Source organism: Taudactylus pleione, unplaced genomic scaffold (assembly GCF_031769625.1).
Source record: "Taudactylus pleione unplaced genomic scaffold, aTauple2 ptg000587l, whole genome shotgun sequence".
In the NCBI taxonomy this organism is placed as follows: domain Eukaryota; kingdom Metazoa; phylum Chordata; class Amphibia; order Anura; family Myobatrachidae; genus Taudactylus; species Taudactylus pleione.
The window spans coordinates 2,457,620-2,470,711 of record NW_028284989.1 but is presented as its reverse complement, the minus strand read 5'-3'; the positions used below and the strand labels follow the sequence as shown (position 1 = coordinate 2,470,711).

At 41.9% G+C, this 13,092-nt stretch overlaps 1 protein-coding gene across 1 annotated transcript; it reads right to left on the bottom strand.

The window, feature by feature from the left end:
* Positions 1-10,766: 10,766 nt before the first annotated feature.
* LOC148481255 (olfactory receptor 12D1-like) lies at positions 10,767-11,696 on the bottom strand. The gene has a single exon (XM_088453714.1). The coding sequence runs from the start codon at positions 11,694-11,696 to the stop codon at positions 10,767-10,769; it is 930 nt and encodes a 309-aa protein (XP_088309840.1).
* Positions 11,697-13,092: the final 1,396 nt, after the last annotated feature.

Genomic DNA, 13,092 nt, shown 5'->3' with positions numbered 1-13,092 from the left:
GCTCGCCATTCACAATATGGCGAGTTGCGGGGGCATGAGATGCGTGTGCATGTATAGCGAGCATGTGCAATTGCGCGTGCGCAAATGCGGCGGGAGCATGTGTTCGCATAAAATGGCAAATCGTCCAATGGATGTCGTGTTGCGATTCGTGCGCAATTAAGCGATCGCAACCAATTTATACGGTTTCGACATTCTGCTCCTATTCTAAAATCACAGAATTTGTGGGTTTTTCCTGCTCCTATGCTATTATTAACCTCAATAACCTTAATTTCCACTCATTTCCAGGCTATTCTGAACACCTCACAATAGTGTTTTTATGTCCAAAAGGTTGCACCGAGGTAGCTGGATGACTATGCTAAGCAACACGGTGGGCGGCACAAACATGTGGCCCATCTAGGAGTGACACTGCAGTGGCAGACAGGATGGCAGTTTGAAAAACTAGGCCCCAAACAGTACATAATGCAAAGAAAAAAAAGAGGTGCAAGATGGAATTGTCCTTGGGCCCTCCCACCCACCCTTATGTTGTATCAACAGGACATGCACACTTTAAGAAACCAATCATTTCAGTGCCAGGGTCTGCCACACGACTGTGGCTGAAATTATTGGTTTGTTTGGGCCCCCACAAAACAAGCTGGCAATTAATCTGTCCCTGCACAAACTTTCTCTACGGAGGCAAGATGTCGTCCTCATCCTCCTCATCCACCGATTCCTCACCCTCTTCAGTGTTGTGTACATCCTCATCCTCACAGAGTATTAATTCGTCCCCGCTGGAATCCACCACTACAGGTCCCTTTGTACGTTCTGGAGGCTGGTCTCCCTGGAAGAGTTGATAATTCATTTTTATGAACATCATCTTCTCCACATTTTGTGGAAGCAACCTCCTACGCCTTTCGCTGACAAGGTTCCCGGCTGCACTAAACACTCTTTCGGAGTACACACTGGAGGGGGGGAAACTCAGGTAAAATAGAGCCAGTTTGTACAGGGGCCTCCAAATTGCCTCTTTTTCCTGCCAGTACAGGCATGGACTGTCTGACATGCCTACTTGGATGCTGTCACCGATGTAATCTTCCACCATTCTATCAATGGTGACAGTATCATATGCAGTGACAGTAGACATGTCAGAAATTGTTGCCAGGTCCTTCAGTCTGGACGAGATGTCCAAACTTGGTCCTGCCTGCCCTGCATCACCGCCAGCGGGTTGCTTAGGATACCTAAGTCGTTTCCTGGCAGCCCAAGTTGTGGGAGAAAATGAAGAAGGAGCTGTTGACGTATCACGTTCTGCTTCAGCTGACAGTGTTTCACCAGCAGGTCTTTGCATCTCTGCAGGCTTGTGTTGGCCGGAAAGAGTGAGACACCACATAGGCTTTAAACCTAAGATCAAGCACGGTGGCCAAAATGTAGTGGTCTGATTTCAACAGATTGACCACCCTGGAATCCTGGCAAAGCAAATGAAGAGCTTCATCCACAAGTACCACATGCCGAGCGGAATCGCTCCATCTTAGGTCCTCCTTCACTTTCTCCAGCTGCATCTGCAAAAGCTGGCAGTGTCTGAACTGACTTCATGTGTGGCAAGTTCGAAGGGCTGAAGAACCTTGCACAACACGGAAATCATTCTCCACTGTGCTTGAGTCAGATGCATACTCCCTCCGTTGGTCATAGGTGGATGTATAGGCTTGAATGGCCTTTTGCTGCTCCTCCATCCTCTGAAGCATATAGAGGGTTAAGTTCCACCACGTCACAACCTCTTGCTTCAGGTGATGGCGGGGCAGGTTCAAGACTGTTTGCTGGCACTCCAGTCTTCGGCATGCAGTCGCTGAATGGCGAAAGTGGCCAGAAATTTTTCGGGCCACCATAAGCGTCTCCTGCACACCCCTGTCGCTTTTCAGAAAATTCTGCACGACCAAATTTATTGTGTGAGCAAAACATGTGATGTGCTAGAATTTGCCCAGATGTAATGCCCGTACAATATTGGTGGCATTGTCAGATATCACAAATCCCCAGGAGAGTCTAAGTGGGGTAAGCCACTGGGTGATGATTTCCCTCAGTTTCTCTAAGAGGTTGTTGGCGGGGTGTGCCTCTTACTGAAACTGGTGATACACAGCGTAGCCTGCCTTGGAACGAGCTGGCGTTTCTGAGATGCTGCTACTGGTGACGCTGCTGTTGTTGCTGCGTAAGGTGATACATCTACCCAGTGGGCTGTCAGTCATATAGTCCTTAGTCTGCCCTGTTCCACTTGTCCACATGTCCAGGGTTAAGTGGACATTGGGAACAACCGCATTTTTCAGAACACTTTTTATGACGTTTCTGTACAGTCTCGGTATCGCCTGCCTGGTGAAGTGGAATCTAGACGGGATTTGGAAGCAGGGACACACTACCTCCATCAAGTGTCTAAATCTCACTGCACTAATGGCAGATATGGGATGCACGTCTAACACCAACATAGCACTCAAGGCCTTAGTTATATGTTTTGCTTCAGGATGACTTCTGTCGTACTTCATCCTCCTCGCTAAGGACTGTTGGAGGGTCAGTTGTTTAGTAAAATTAGTGGTGTTCCTACTTCCTCTCTGGGATGATGAATGACTCCCAGCAGCAACAGCAGCAGCAGTAGGCGTAGCCATGCAGGATCCTCCGGAGGAATCCCGGATAGGAGAGTCAGTCATGCCTGCAGGACTACTTCCGATCCTGACTAAGGAGGAAATTGATGAGGAGGGAGTTAACGGTGTGGTTTGCAGGCACTTGGATACAACAGGACAAAGGGATTTAGGTGTCCCTGGACTGCTTATCGTCTTAGCCAAAGATTCTGAACTTGACAGTAACTTTTTATGAACGCGCTGCAGGTGACGTATAAGGGAGGATGTTCCTGGGTGGTTAACGTCCCTACCCCTACTTATTTCACCTTTACATATGGTACATATGGCAAGACAGTTGTTGTCCGGATTTGGATAGAAATATTGCCAGACCAAAGAGGTGGAATGTTTGGTCTTCTGCCCAGGCATGACCGTGATGGGCTTTTTCATCCAACGGACAACAACTGTCTCCCCCGGAGCCTGATTTAAACAAACCACATCACCATCAGAATCCTCCTCGCCAACTTCCTACTCAGCGCCAGCTACACCAGTATCCTCATCCTGCTGTACTTCAACAGTGACATCTTCAATTTGCATATCAGCAAGTGGACTCTGGGTGCTCCTTTCAGCACTTGCAGAGGGCGTGCAAATGGTGGAAAGAGCCAACTCTTCCCGTCCAGTGCTGGAAAGGTCAGGCATCGCAACCGCCACCACACTTGGACTCTCCTTGGGGATTTGTGATATCTTTTTAGAACGCACAGTTCTTTGCTGAGCTTTTGCCAGCTTAACTCGTTTGATCTTTGTAGCGGGAGGAGGGCTTCCATCATTATGTGAAGCTGAACCACTAGTCATGAACATAGGGAAAGACCTTAGCCGTTCCTTGCCACTCCGTGTCATAAATGGCATACTGGCAAATTTAAGTTTCTCCTCAGATGATTTAAATGTTTATTTAAGGTCATTTTCCTGAACTTTGTCATTTGGGATTTTATATGCCCTCTACTATGACATTGGGTATCAACCTTGGCAGACAACGTTGATGGCATTTTATAGTCTATGTCAAGACTAGTGGCAGCAGCTTAAAAACTAGGAGGAAGCGGTTCTTGATCTTTCCCTATTTTATTTTTAGAGGACAAAGTTTGTTCCTCCATTTATGTTATATTGATATATACGTGCGGCTAAGGCGCACACAAACACAGAAAATATTTTTTTATTTTTGTTGGAGACTAGTGCACTTTGGGGGTTACACCACCCTTTAACGGACAGATGCACGCTTGGCACTGCTGCTTTGAGGATGCACGTACAGTGCACACAATTTACAAACACAGAAGAAAATGTTTTATTTTTGTTGGAGTGCACTGTGGGAGTTACACCACCCTTTAACAGACAGATGCATGCTTGGCGCTTCTGCTTTGAGGATGCACATACCGTGCACACAATTCACAAAGACAGAAAAAAAAAAAATTTTGGAGTGCACTTTGGGGGTTACAGCACCCTTTAACGGACGAGCCAACCGGCCCTTTACTTATGACACAGGCGCACGCTTGGCGCTGCTCCTTTGTTGATGGACGTGCGGCTACAGCGCACACAATTCACAAACACAGAAAATAATTTTTTATTTTGTTTGGAGTGCACTTTGGGGGTTACAGCACCCTTTAACGGTCAAGCCAGCCGGCCCTTTACTTATGACACAGGTGCACGCTTGGCGCTACTTTGTTGATGCACATGCAGCTACTGTGCACACAATTCACAAACACAAAAAAATATTTTTTTATTTTGTTTGGAGTGCACTTTGGGGGTTACACCACCCTTTAATGGTCAAGCCAGCCGGCCCTTTACTTATGACACAGGCGCACGCTTGGCGCTACTTTGTTGATGCACGTGCGGCTACTGCGCACACAATTCACAAACACAGAAAAAAAAATATTTTTTGGAGTGCACTTGGGGGGAACACCCCTGATGCATAGATCACCCCCTGGACAACACTACAGCATCCCTCTAGGACTACAGCCTTTATGGGACACTGCACAACACAGTGCACAACACAGTCCAGCCAGCCCCTATAGACTTTGGAGTGGACACAGCCCCTATGGACAACGGACTGCACAACACAGCCCAGCCCAGCCAGCCCCTATGACAGCAGCACAACACAGCCCAGCCAACCCCTATGGACAACAGCAGCACAACACAGTCCAGTCAGCCCCTATTGACTGAGTGGTTACAGCCCCTATGGACAACAGCAGCACAACACAGCCCAGCCAGCCCTAGCTCCCACCCTCCCTCTTCACTGTCCCCAGCCGGAGTGAGAAATGCCGCCGATGCGGGGACCTTTTATAGATTCCAAAACCTGCGAGATTCGGAAGGTCGGATGATGACAATTTGCCTCGATTTCAGATCAGGCGGGAAAAGTCGAGCCTGACTCGGATACGACTCGGATCGGGGGGGCTCGGATTTCAGAAATCCAAACCCGCTCATCCCTAATATATATATATATATATATATATATATATACATAGTAAATATGACACCGGGGTATCGAGGCACTATAAATGGTGGATAGACCATAATATAAATTAAAAATACAACATGATTACAATCTGATAAAATAACATTTATACATAAATACATAATTACATCCCCCAGTTTATATACTGTAATTATATATTAAAAACAAAAGAGCTTGCAGAATCTTACATTTTAGATGGGAACATAAAGGGGAAATGCAAATGCTGAAGACCTGGAGAGATAGGAGAAGGGGGGGGGTTTATTTGTTCAAAGAAATTAGTTGTAAGAGCAAACTTAGAAGCAGTGCAATTTGTATTGAGCACAGAAAGAAATTCAAGGCATTGGGAGCAGGAGAAATCCTTCAGGCATATATTTGAAGAGGAGGCGATGAGGTGGCAGTCATTGGCAGTGAGTGCAAGAGGAAACTAGACTGGACATACAGGGAGGAGAAGAGTAGTTGAGGGATGTGTCTGTATAATGTTCATTCAGTAGTCATATATAAGCTCCATTCTCTTCTTTCCTGGGATGGAACCTTTTACATAAACCAGCAGTTACCAAACTGAGTGTCGTGACACCCTGAGGTGCATCGGGGCACTTGCAGGGGTGCCTCGGGATGGTGCTCCAGAACCAAATCAAATTATTTATGATCATTGTGATAAGCAAAAGCCATTCTGGTGGTTGTCAATCATAAAATATGTGGCAAACAGAGCATAACCCTGTCCACCACCACATAACCAACCCTAAGGATGATAGGTAAACACAATTTATTTAATTTAATAATTTTTTCTAAATTTCTTAATAAAAACTTTGGCCTAGGGGTGCCATGAAAAAAATGCTGATTTTCCAGTGCGCTGTTATTCAAGAAAGTTTGGGAACCACTGCTATAAACAGTATCTTAATTCATAACAACAAGTTAAGGCCATTGCCAATAGAGTTGAGATAAGAAAACCTTAGAAAAATGAACTTTTGTCTCCATGTCAAAAAGGTTGTGTTGGGTTTGTGTGTTTCTTTGCTTGTTTTACTATTACTCTTCTGGCCCTTTCTACTTTTGCTTCGGTCGCTCCAAATATCCCCTTTCGGTGCTCCAGGTTCCGGTGGGACTCAGCCGTGATGAGCGCCTTTTCGATCGAAATGTACGTCTTATTCACACAATTAAAACACACACAAGCAACAAAACTACATTGCTAGTATACACTGACCACTGGGTTGTGTGACATTTGTACATCTGTGTGTCACCGAGTCTGAATCTATGTAAGGGCTCCAATGCAAGCAGCCGTATATTTTTTCACGCCAGGTTCTGTTGTGTTTCATTTGTGACTCTGTTAATATGTAAAACGATATCATGTGCAGTAAATGGCGCAGCCCGGCATCAATGGTACACTGCTTTTTGTGTCTGACATGCAGATGAATATATTATATGAATAACGTATTGAATTTACTGTAGGAAAAGTACATGGTATCAAAAAATAAATAACTTGTTTACTAGGAAGAAAAAGTACACGGATAACATTTTGCATTCATAGACATAGTGATCAATTCAAAATTTTAGAGTTTACATATGTTTACAAAAGCCCTGATTTTTATTATCAACATAGTTCGAAAACGAAAATAAATCTTTGAGGTAAGGAGAACAAGCATGTCAAAAATAAATTAACAAAAAAATTATTTGCAATATACAGCACAGAAAAAGGTAAAAAAAAAAAAAAACAGCCTGTAATAATATGCATTATAATACTATAAGAGTTAAAAGCTCAAAAGATGCTGAAATTCAGGTCTATTTTTGTTCTGTTGTGATTGTTTGTAAATGAGAGCATAGTCTGCATATGTGCAAAACTTAGGGTCTGATTCTAAGATAAATATTATGCACACAGCAGCTGCATGCTAGGACACAGCTACTGTGTGCATATGGTGAAGACAATGTCTAGATCAGGGGTTCCCAACCATGGTCTTCAAGGCACACTAACAGTCCAGGTTTTAAGGATAACCATACTTGAGCACAGGTGACTTAATTAGTACCTCAGTTATTTTGATTTAACCAACTGTGCTCAACCATGGATATCACTAAATGCAGGACTGTTAGTGTGCCTTGAGGACCGAGGTTTGGAATCACTGGTCTAGATAGACACCAGATGTTTGACAGTAAATAGGTTGATGGGGACAAAAGGTCAACACACTAAAGGTCAATGTGTAAGAAGGTCGACATGTACAAATGGTCGACATGGTCAACAGGTCGGCATGAAAATGGTCGACACAAAATTGGTTTACACATAATTTTTATTTTATTTTTTTAGCGTTAGGGTTAGATTTAAGGTTAGGGTTTAGACAGTTACCGGAGGGTTAGGGTTAGGCATTTACCCCAATGGTAAGGGTTAGGCACCAGGAGGGAGGGTTAGGCACTTACCAGAGGGTTTGTTTTAGGCACTAGAAGGGATGATTAGGGTCTGGCATCTACCCCGATGGTAGATGCCTGACCCTACCCCGATGGTTAGGGTTTAGGCACTAGAAGGGAGGGTTAGGATTAGGCACCAAGGGGAGGGTTAGGGTGAAGATTAGGGTTATAAAACAAAAAAAAAGTGTCAACCATTTTGTGTCGTAAATTTAAATGTTGACCTTTTGACACTGTCAACCATTTGTACATGGCAACCTTCTTACATGTCGACATTTAGTGTGTTGACCTTTTGTCCCTGTCGACCTATTTACTTTCTAACATCTGGTGTCTATCTAGACATTTTCAACCATTTTTACTGTAGATCTTTCAATCCACATTCGTACATATATAATGCTACCGGAGGCATCTGCAGGAAAAAGATGCCTCAAGCCTGCATCTCAGATTGGACAAAAAGAGAAGATGAAAGAAATGTATGGTCTCTTTGTTGGTGCACATATGAAATATTTTATTTTATTTATTCTAACTTTTATTACGTAAATATTAAAAGTTTTTTCACTTTGCCTTAGTAGTGAAATATATCATAAAAAATACAAATGCAAGACAATCATATAACATGAAATAATTATTGATATTAAATTATTGGAAACTAATTTGTCTCTTGTGTCCTTTTTAAGTTGTGCTTTTAATTATTCAACAATATTTATTGGATTTTAATATCTTCAAATATTTATAATATACTCCTGATTATACAACTTAAAAAGGACACAATAGACAAATGTATTTCCTATAATTTAATATCAATAATAATTTCATGTTACATGATTGTCTTGCATTTGTATTTTTTATGAAATATTTCACTAATAAGGCAAAGTGAAAAAACTTTTTTAATGTTTACATAATAAAAGTTTTATTTTATTTATTCTTTCATATGTGACCCAACAAAGAGACAATACTTTTCTTTCATCTTCTCTTTTTGTATATCTCTATTTTTTGTCCTTGGTAGCACCCCCACAGAGTGATAACATACTTGTTATAATTTGTCTAATTGGGGCTGTGGTATATAATAATCTTCCTAGAACTAAGTCTAGTGCAGAGGTGTCTCCTAACACTCCTTTCCCCTAATTCTAAAATCTCAGACCCGACGCCTGCAGGATCGGGTCAACATCATGACCATCAACTGCAATGTTTGCAGCATCAGCCATTTGAGTAAGTCTAAGCTTACTCAGAATGACCACTTCCTGGCCGCTTGTGAGGCAGGTAAATCTGCATCGGTAGAAGCAGATACTGGCCTTGGCACTCCCAGAAAATGTGACCAACATGCCTCCATTTTCTGGGCACGCAGGCAGTGCCACCCCAACCCCACCCACAAACAGCTACAGCATGTCAATCATGCTGCAGCTTGGGGGCACTACGGCGAGCTCACAGGACCTTTTCTGCAGTGCCCCCGCCATCAACGATGTACGGAAACCATCGGATTTGCATATATCTCTGAATAAGGCATACGTATAGCAATATACCACATATTGGCCCTGATTCACTAACGTACGCAACTGCGTATGCAATAGTTATTACTCACGTAGTTCAACTGCGATAGTATGCTAATTCATTGCAATCGCTATGCCATCGCAGCACTGCATAAGGACGCCCACTTGACCTGACCTTACACACACCCGTCATGTTTAGCAAGACTGTGAAACCATCGGTACAATTGAGTACCATTGCAGCCTCACACACACTTGCACAAGCCCTGACCTTACTCAGAAATTGCTAACTTCCACGCACGCTATCAGGCCTCAGGCTGTATAGGGCATTGCAGTGGCTAATTTATGCATGCCCCTGCAATTAATTTTTCTTTCTTCTAATATGTTCCTTCCTCAGAAAATCCCTCAAATAAAGCAGAGGAATAAACCGTTGGTAGGTAAATTCACTTATAAAATATAATTTTTCCCACTCCTACTTACATGTAGGCTTAGACGGTCCATCTTTTCACAACTCCAGAGGGTTTACTATTTTCTTAATGGATGATGTATAGTCCACAGACAACAATGTTCTTTAAAGCCTTGAGAGAATAATGTAGCTCCATCATTTTCCCATCCACACTACTTTCATCAATGGAACTGTCAGATGGTTTGTTGTTTGGTCCCTTCTTTTCACCTTTCAAACATTTGTCAGAAATTACTGACATCTGTCACCTGTTCACTGTGGCAGAGCAGTAGAACCTCATTTGGAACTTCAGAGGGCAGGGACACACAGTATGTAGTAGCCCCACGTGCTAGTGCCTGTACTGTAACTAGCATGTGGGGCTATTATATACTGTGTGTCCCTGCCCTCTGAAGTTCCAAATGAGGTTCTACTGCTCTGCCACAGTGAATAGGTGACCGATATCAGTAATTTATAACATGTAAGTAGGAGTGGGAAAATGTATATTATATAAGTGAATTTACCTACCAACGGTTTATTCCTCTGCTTTATTTGAGGGATCTTCGGAGGAAGGAACATATTAGAAGAAAGAAAAATTAGTTTTTTTTATAATAAACTGTCATTTGGAAACAGACTCATATATATACCAGGAGCGCTTGGATTATTGTATTTTGTATTCATGTATTAATGTGGTGGGAACCACAGTAAGTTTGAGCAGCTCTTTTAATTTGTTGTGAGCGCAGGATTTATATATATTTTTTTCCTTGATTCATAAAAATTTGGTTACTTGTCTACGATGATAACAAATAGTCCCTTTAAAGATGTCCCACACCAAAAAAATGTACTCAGTGAGAAATAGCCCTGTACCATGCACATAGTGTTGTATATTCCAAAAACAACTTTCTTATATGTGTCTCTCTTAACTGTTCTTGCTTAGATTTACTGCTAATAAAACAGCTAATTCCTTGTAGTCCAAAAAAGTTAACATATACTGTCCCATGCTTCAAGGGTGAGAATACAGATCGGAACAGTGTATCTTAGGTTTAAGCAGATGAATATATGTATTAACTCAGTACAGAGAATATCAGTGAATCAACTACATCACACTAAGGTGTATACTTGGAAAATACCTGGAGATACAGAATATTAACACATTTTTACATCTCTGTGGTCAGCATATGCTCTACCACAAATGTAGCATTGTGTTGATGACACATGTAAACAGCATATGTCTGTAGTGGACAAACTGTATTTATGAAACATCTACATTGTGTTTAAGGGATGGTAAAAAGAAGGTCCAAGTTCTAGTGGTGTCAATGTAGCCGAAGGCTGTTATCCATATGTCAATGAATCCAATTCCACGAAAATGCAATGATTGCAATCACGGTTTAGAAATATTCACGTTTAATGAGCTTTCCCACTGATTTTTTGACCTCTTGATTTCTCAATGTGTAAATAACTGGGTTCATTGCTGGTGTGATCACTGTAAATAGTAAGGCTGCTATCCTGTCTTTTTCTATGGAATTTTCTGAGGAGTTCCCAAGATAGGTGCACATTGCTGTACCATAGAACAGAAGGACAACTGTAAGGTGTGAGGAACATGTTGAGAAGGCTTTGAACCTACCGCGTGAAGAGCTTATTTTTGTAAGTCTAATAATAATATAACAATAGGATATTATAGTAAGAACAAAGGTGCTAGTACTTAGAAAACCAAGGACATTAGTCAGTATAGCTTCATTGAGGCGGATATCCGTGCAGGCTAACTTTATCACTGGTTTAACATCACAGAAAAAGTGTTTAATTTTGTTAGAGTAGCAAAAAGGAAGCTCTGAGGTCAAAATTGCATGAATCAATGATGTGAGGAGGCCAACAACCCAGGAAATTGAAACCAATTGGACACAAACAGTTGTTCGCATTAAAGTATGATATCGTAGTGGTTGGCAGATAGCAACATATCGGTCATAACCCATGAATGCCAGGAGAATCCCTTCTGTACATCCCAAGAAGTGAAAGAAATACATTTGGGCAATGCAGTCTTTCAAAGAGATAACGTTCTCACACCAGAACCCAACCATCATCTTGGGAACTGTTATAGATGAGAAGCACACATCTACAAATGAAAGGTTAGCCAGTAAGAAGTACATGGGAGAATGTAGAGAAACATCTTTGACCACCAGGGATATAATCATGAGATTGCCAAATATATCAAGAAAGTAAAAAAAGAGAACTAAAACAAAGAGGAACTTTTGAAGCCAAGGCAGGTCAGTGATACCGATGAGGATGAACTCAGTCATTAATGTTCCATTCCACCCTTCCATTAGCTCAGTTCAGAACCAAAACCTTTAAAAATAAAGTATTAATTCACTCAGTTTTGCTAAAGCTTAACCACATTGAAAATGTTAGTTTTAGTATGATTAAAGACCTTTGTATGATAATTGCATGAACATAGCTGAATGCTTTTATGTTATACACATTGAAATTATATTCTTCTGTTAATTGATAGTTCTATAAGTTTACATCAGAAATATTGAATTGATGCCTAATTTTAAAAACATATACTGTACATATATCTTACCACTACACATATTCTTTTTGGCTAGGTGGATAACTATCCTCATAGAGAACATAGGGCCTGATTCAGACCCACTCGCGAGCGGCTGTCCGCTCGCAAGTGGGTCAATGTTCTACACTGAGCATGCGCACGACGGAGGGAGCTCCGTCGTGCGCATGCGCCAGATGCGACGAGCGAAGGATTTTCCTTCGCTCGTAGTGTCTCTTCAAAGGGGGCGTGCTGTCGATGTTGACTGACAGCACGCCCCCTTTGGTGGGCGTGCTGGGGGCGCGCCTCCCTGATGGGGGCGTTCCCCATCAGAAGCCGGCCCACTGACATCACTAGTGATGTCAGTGGGAGTGATGTCAGTGGGAGTGATCGCGGCCATCAAACTGCACGCTTGTATAGGCTGTGGGTGGTGACCCACAGCTATACGAGCATCCAGGAGGACGCTCCATAGTTATGGAGGACGGCCCTCATTCAGAGCGTGCGCTCTGCTCAGAGCGTACGGCTCTGAATGAGGGCCATAATTTGAATTTGAAAAATGTTTTACAAGTTCTTGATTGATAGTTTTTGTAGAGATGATTTAAACCTTGGCAGCATTCCTATCTACTTAATCATCATCTGTGGCTCTATAAAAATCACTTCCAGAAGAGAAATGGTAAAACAGTGGCGCACTCAGGGGGGGTTCCAAGTACCCTGTACCCCACTTCCTTCCTGACAAATTAAATAACATTTTAGAAAGAGACTGTTCTGTCTCTATCTACAAACTGAACTGGACAGACCAATATTCACATTCATGATAACTGCACTGTATAGTCTTAATGTTTTCTTCATTTTGTCAGATTTTTGGAATTACTGTAACCTTCAATTATGCTTATTATTGTGGTATAGGGGCCTTAAGTATATCTTAATTATGTATAGGTTACTATTTCTTGTTAGATATTTGGTTGGTATTATGTATTTTTAGAATTATCTTGTTATGGTATTTGTATATTACAGTGTTTGTTTTTGTGTATTTCAATGTAGTTAATTAGTTGTTATTAAAATATATGTGACTGACCATACCATATAAAATGCGTATGTTGCATGAAGGTACAGTTAGAGAGTATCAAGATGCAGTAGAGGCACCAGTCATCATTATCAACTAGATTATGAAGACT

Coding starts and splice junctions, on each gene's coding strand:
- LOC148481255 (XM_088453714.1), bottom strand. CDS start 11,696: ATGGAAGGGTGGAATGGAACATTAATGACTGAGTTCATCCTCATCGGT.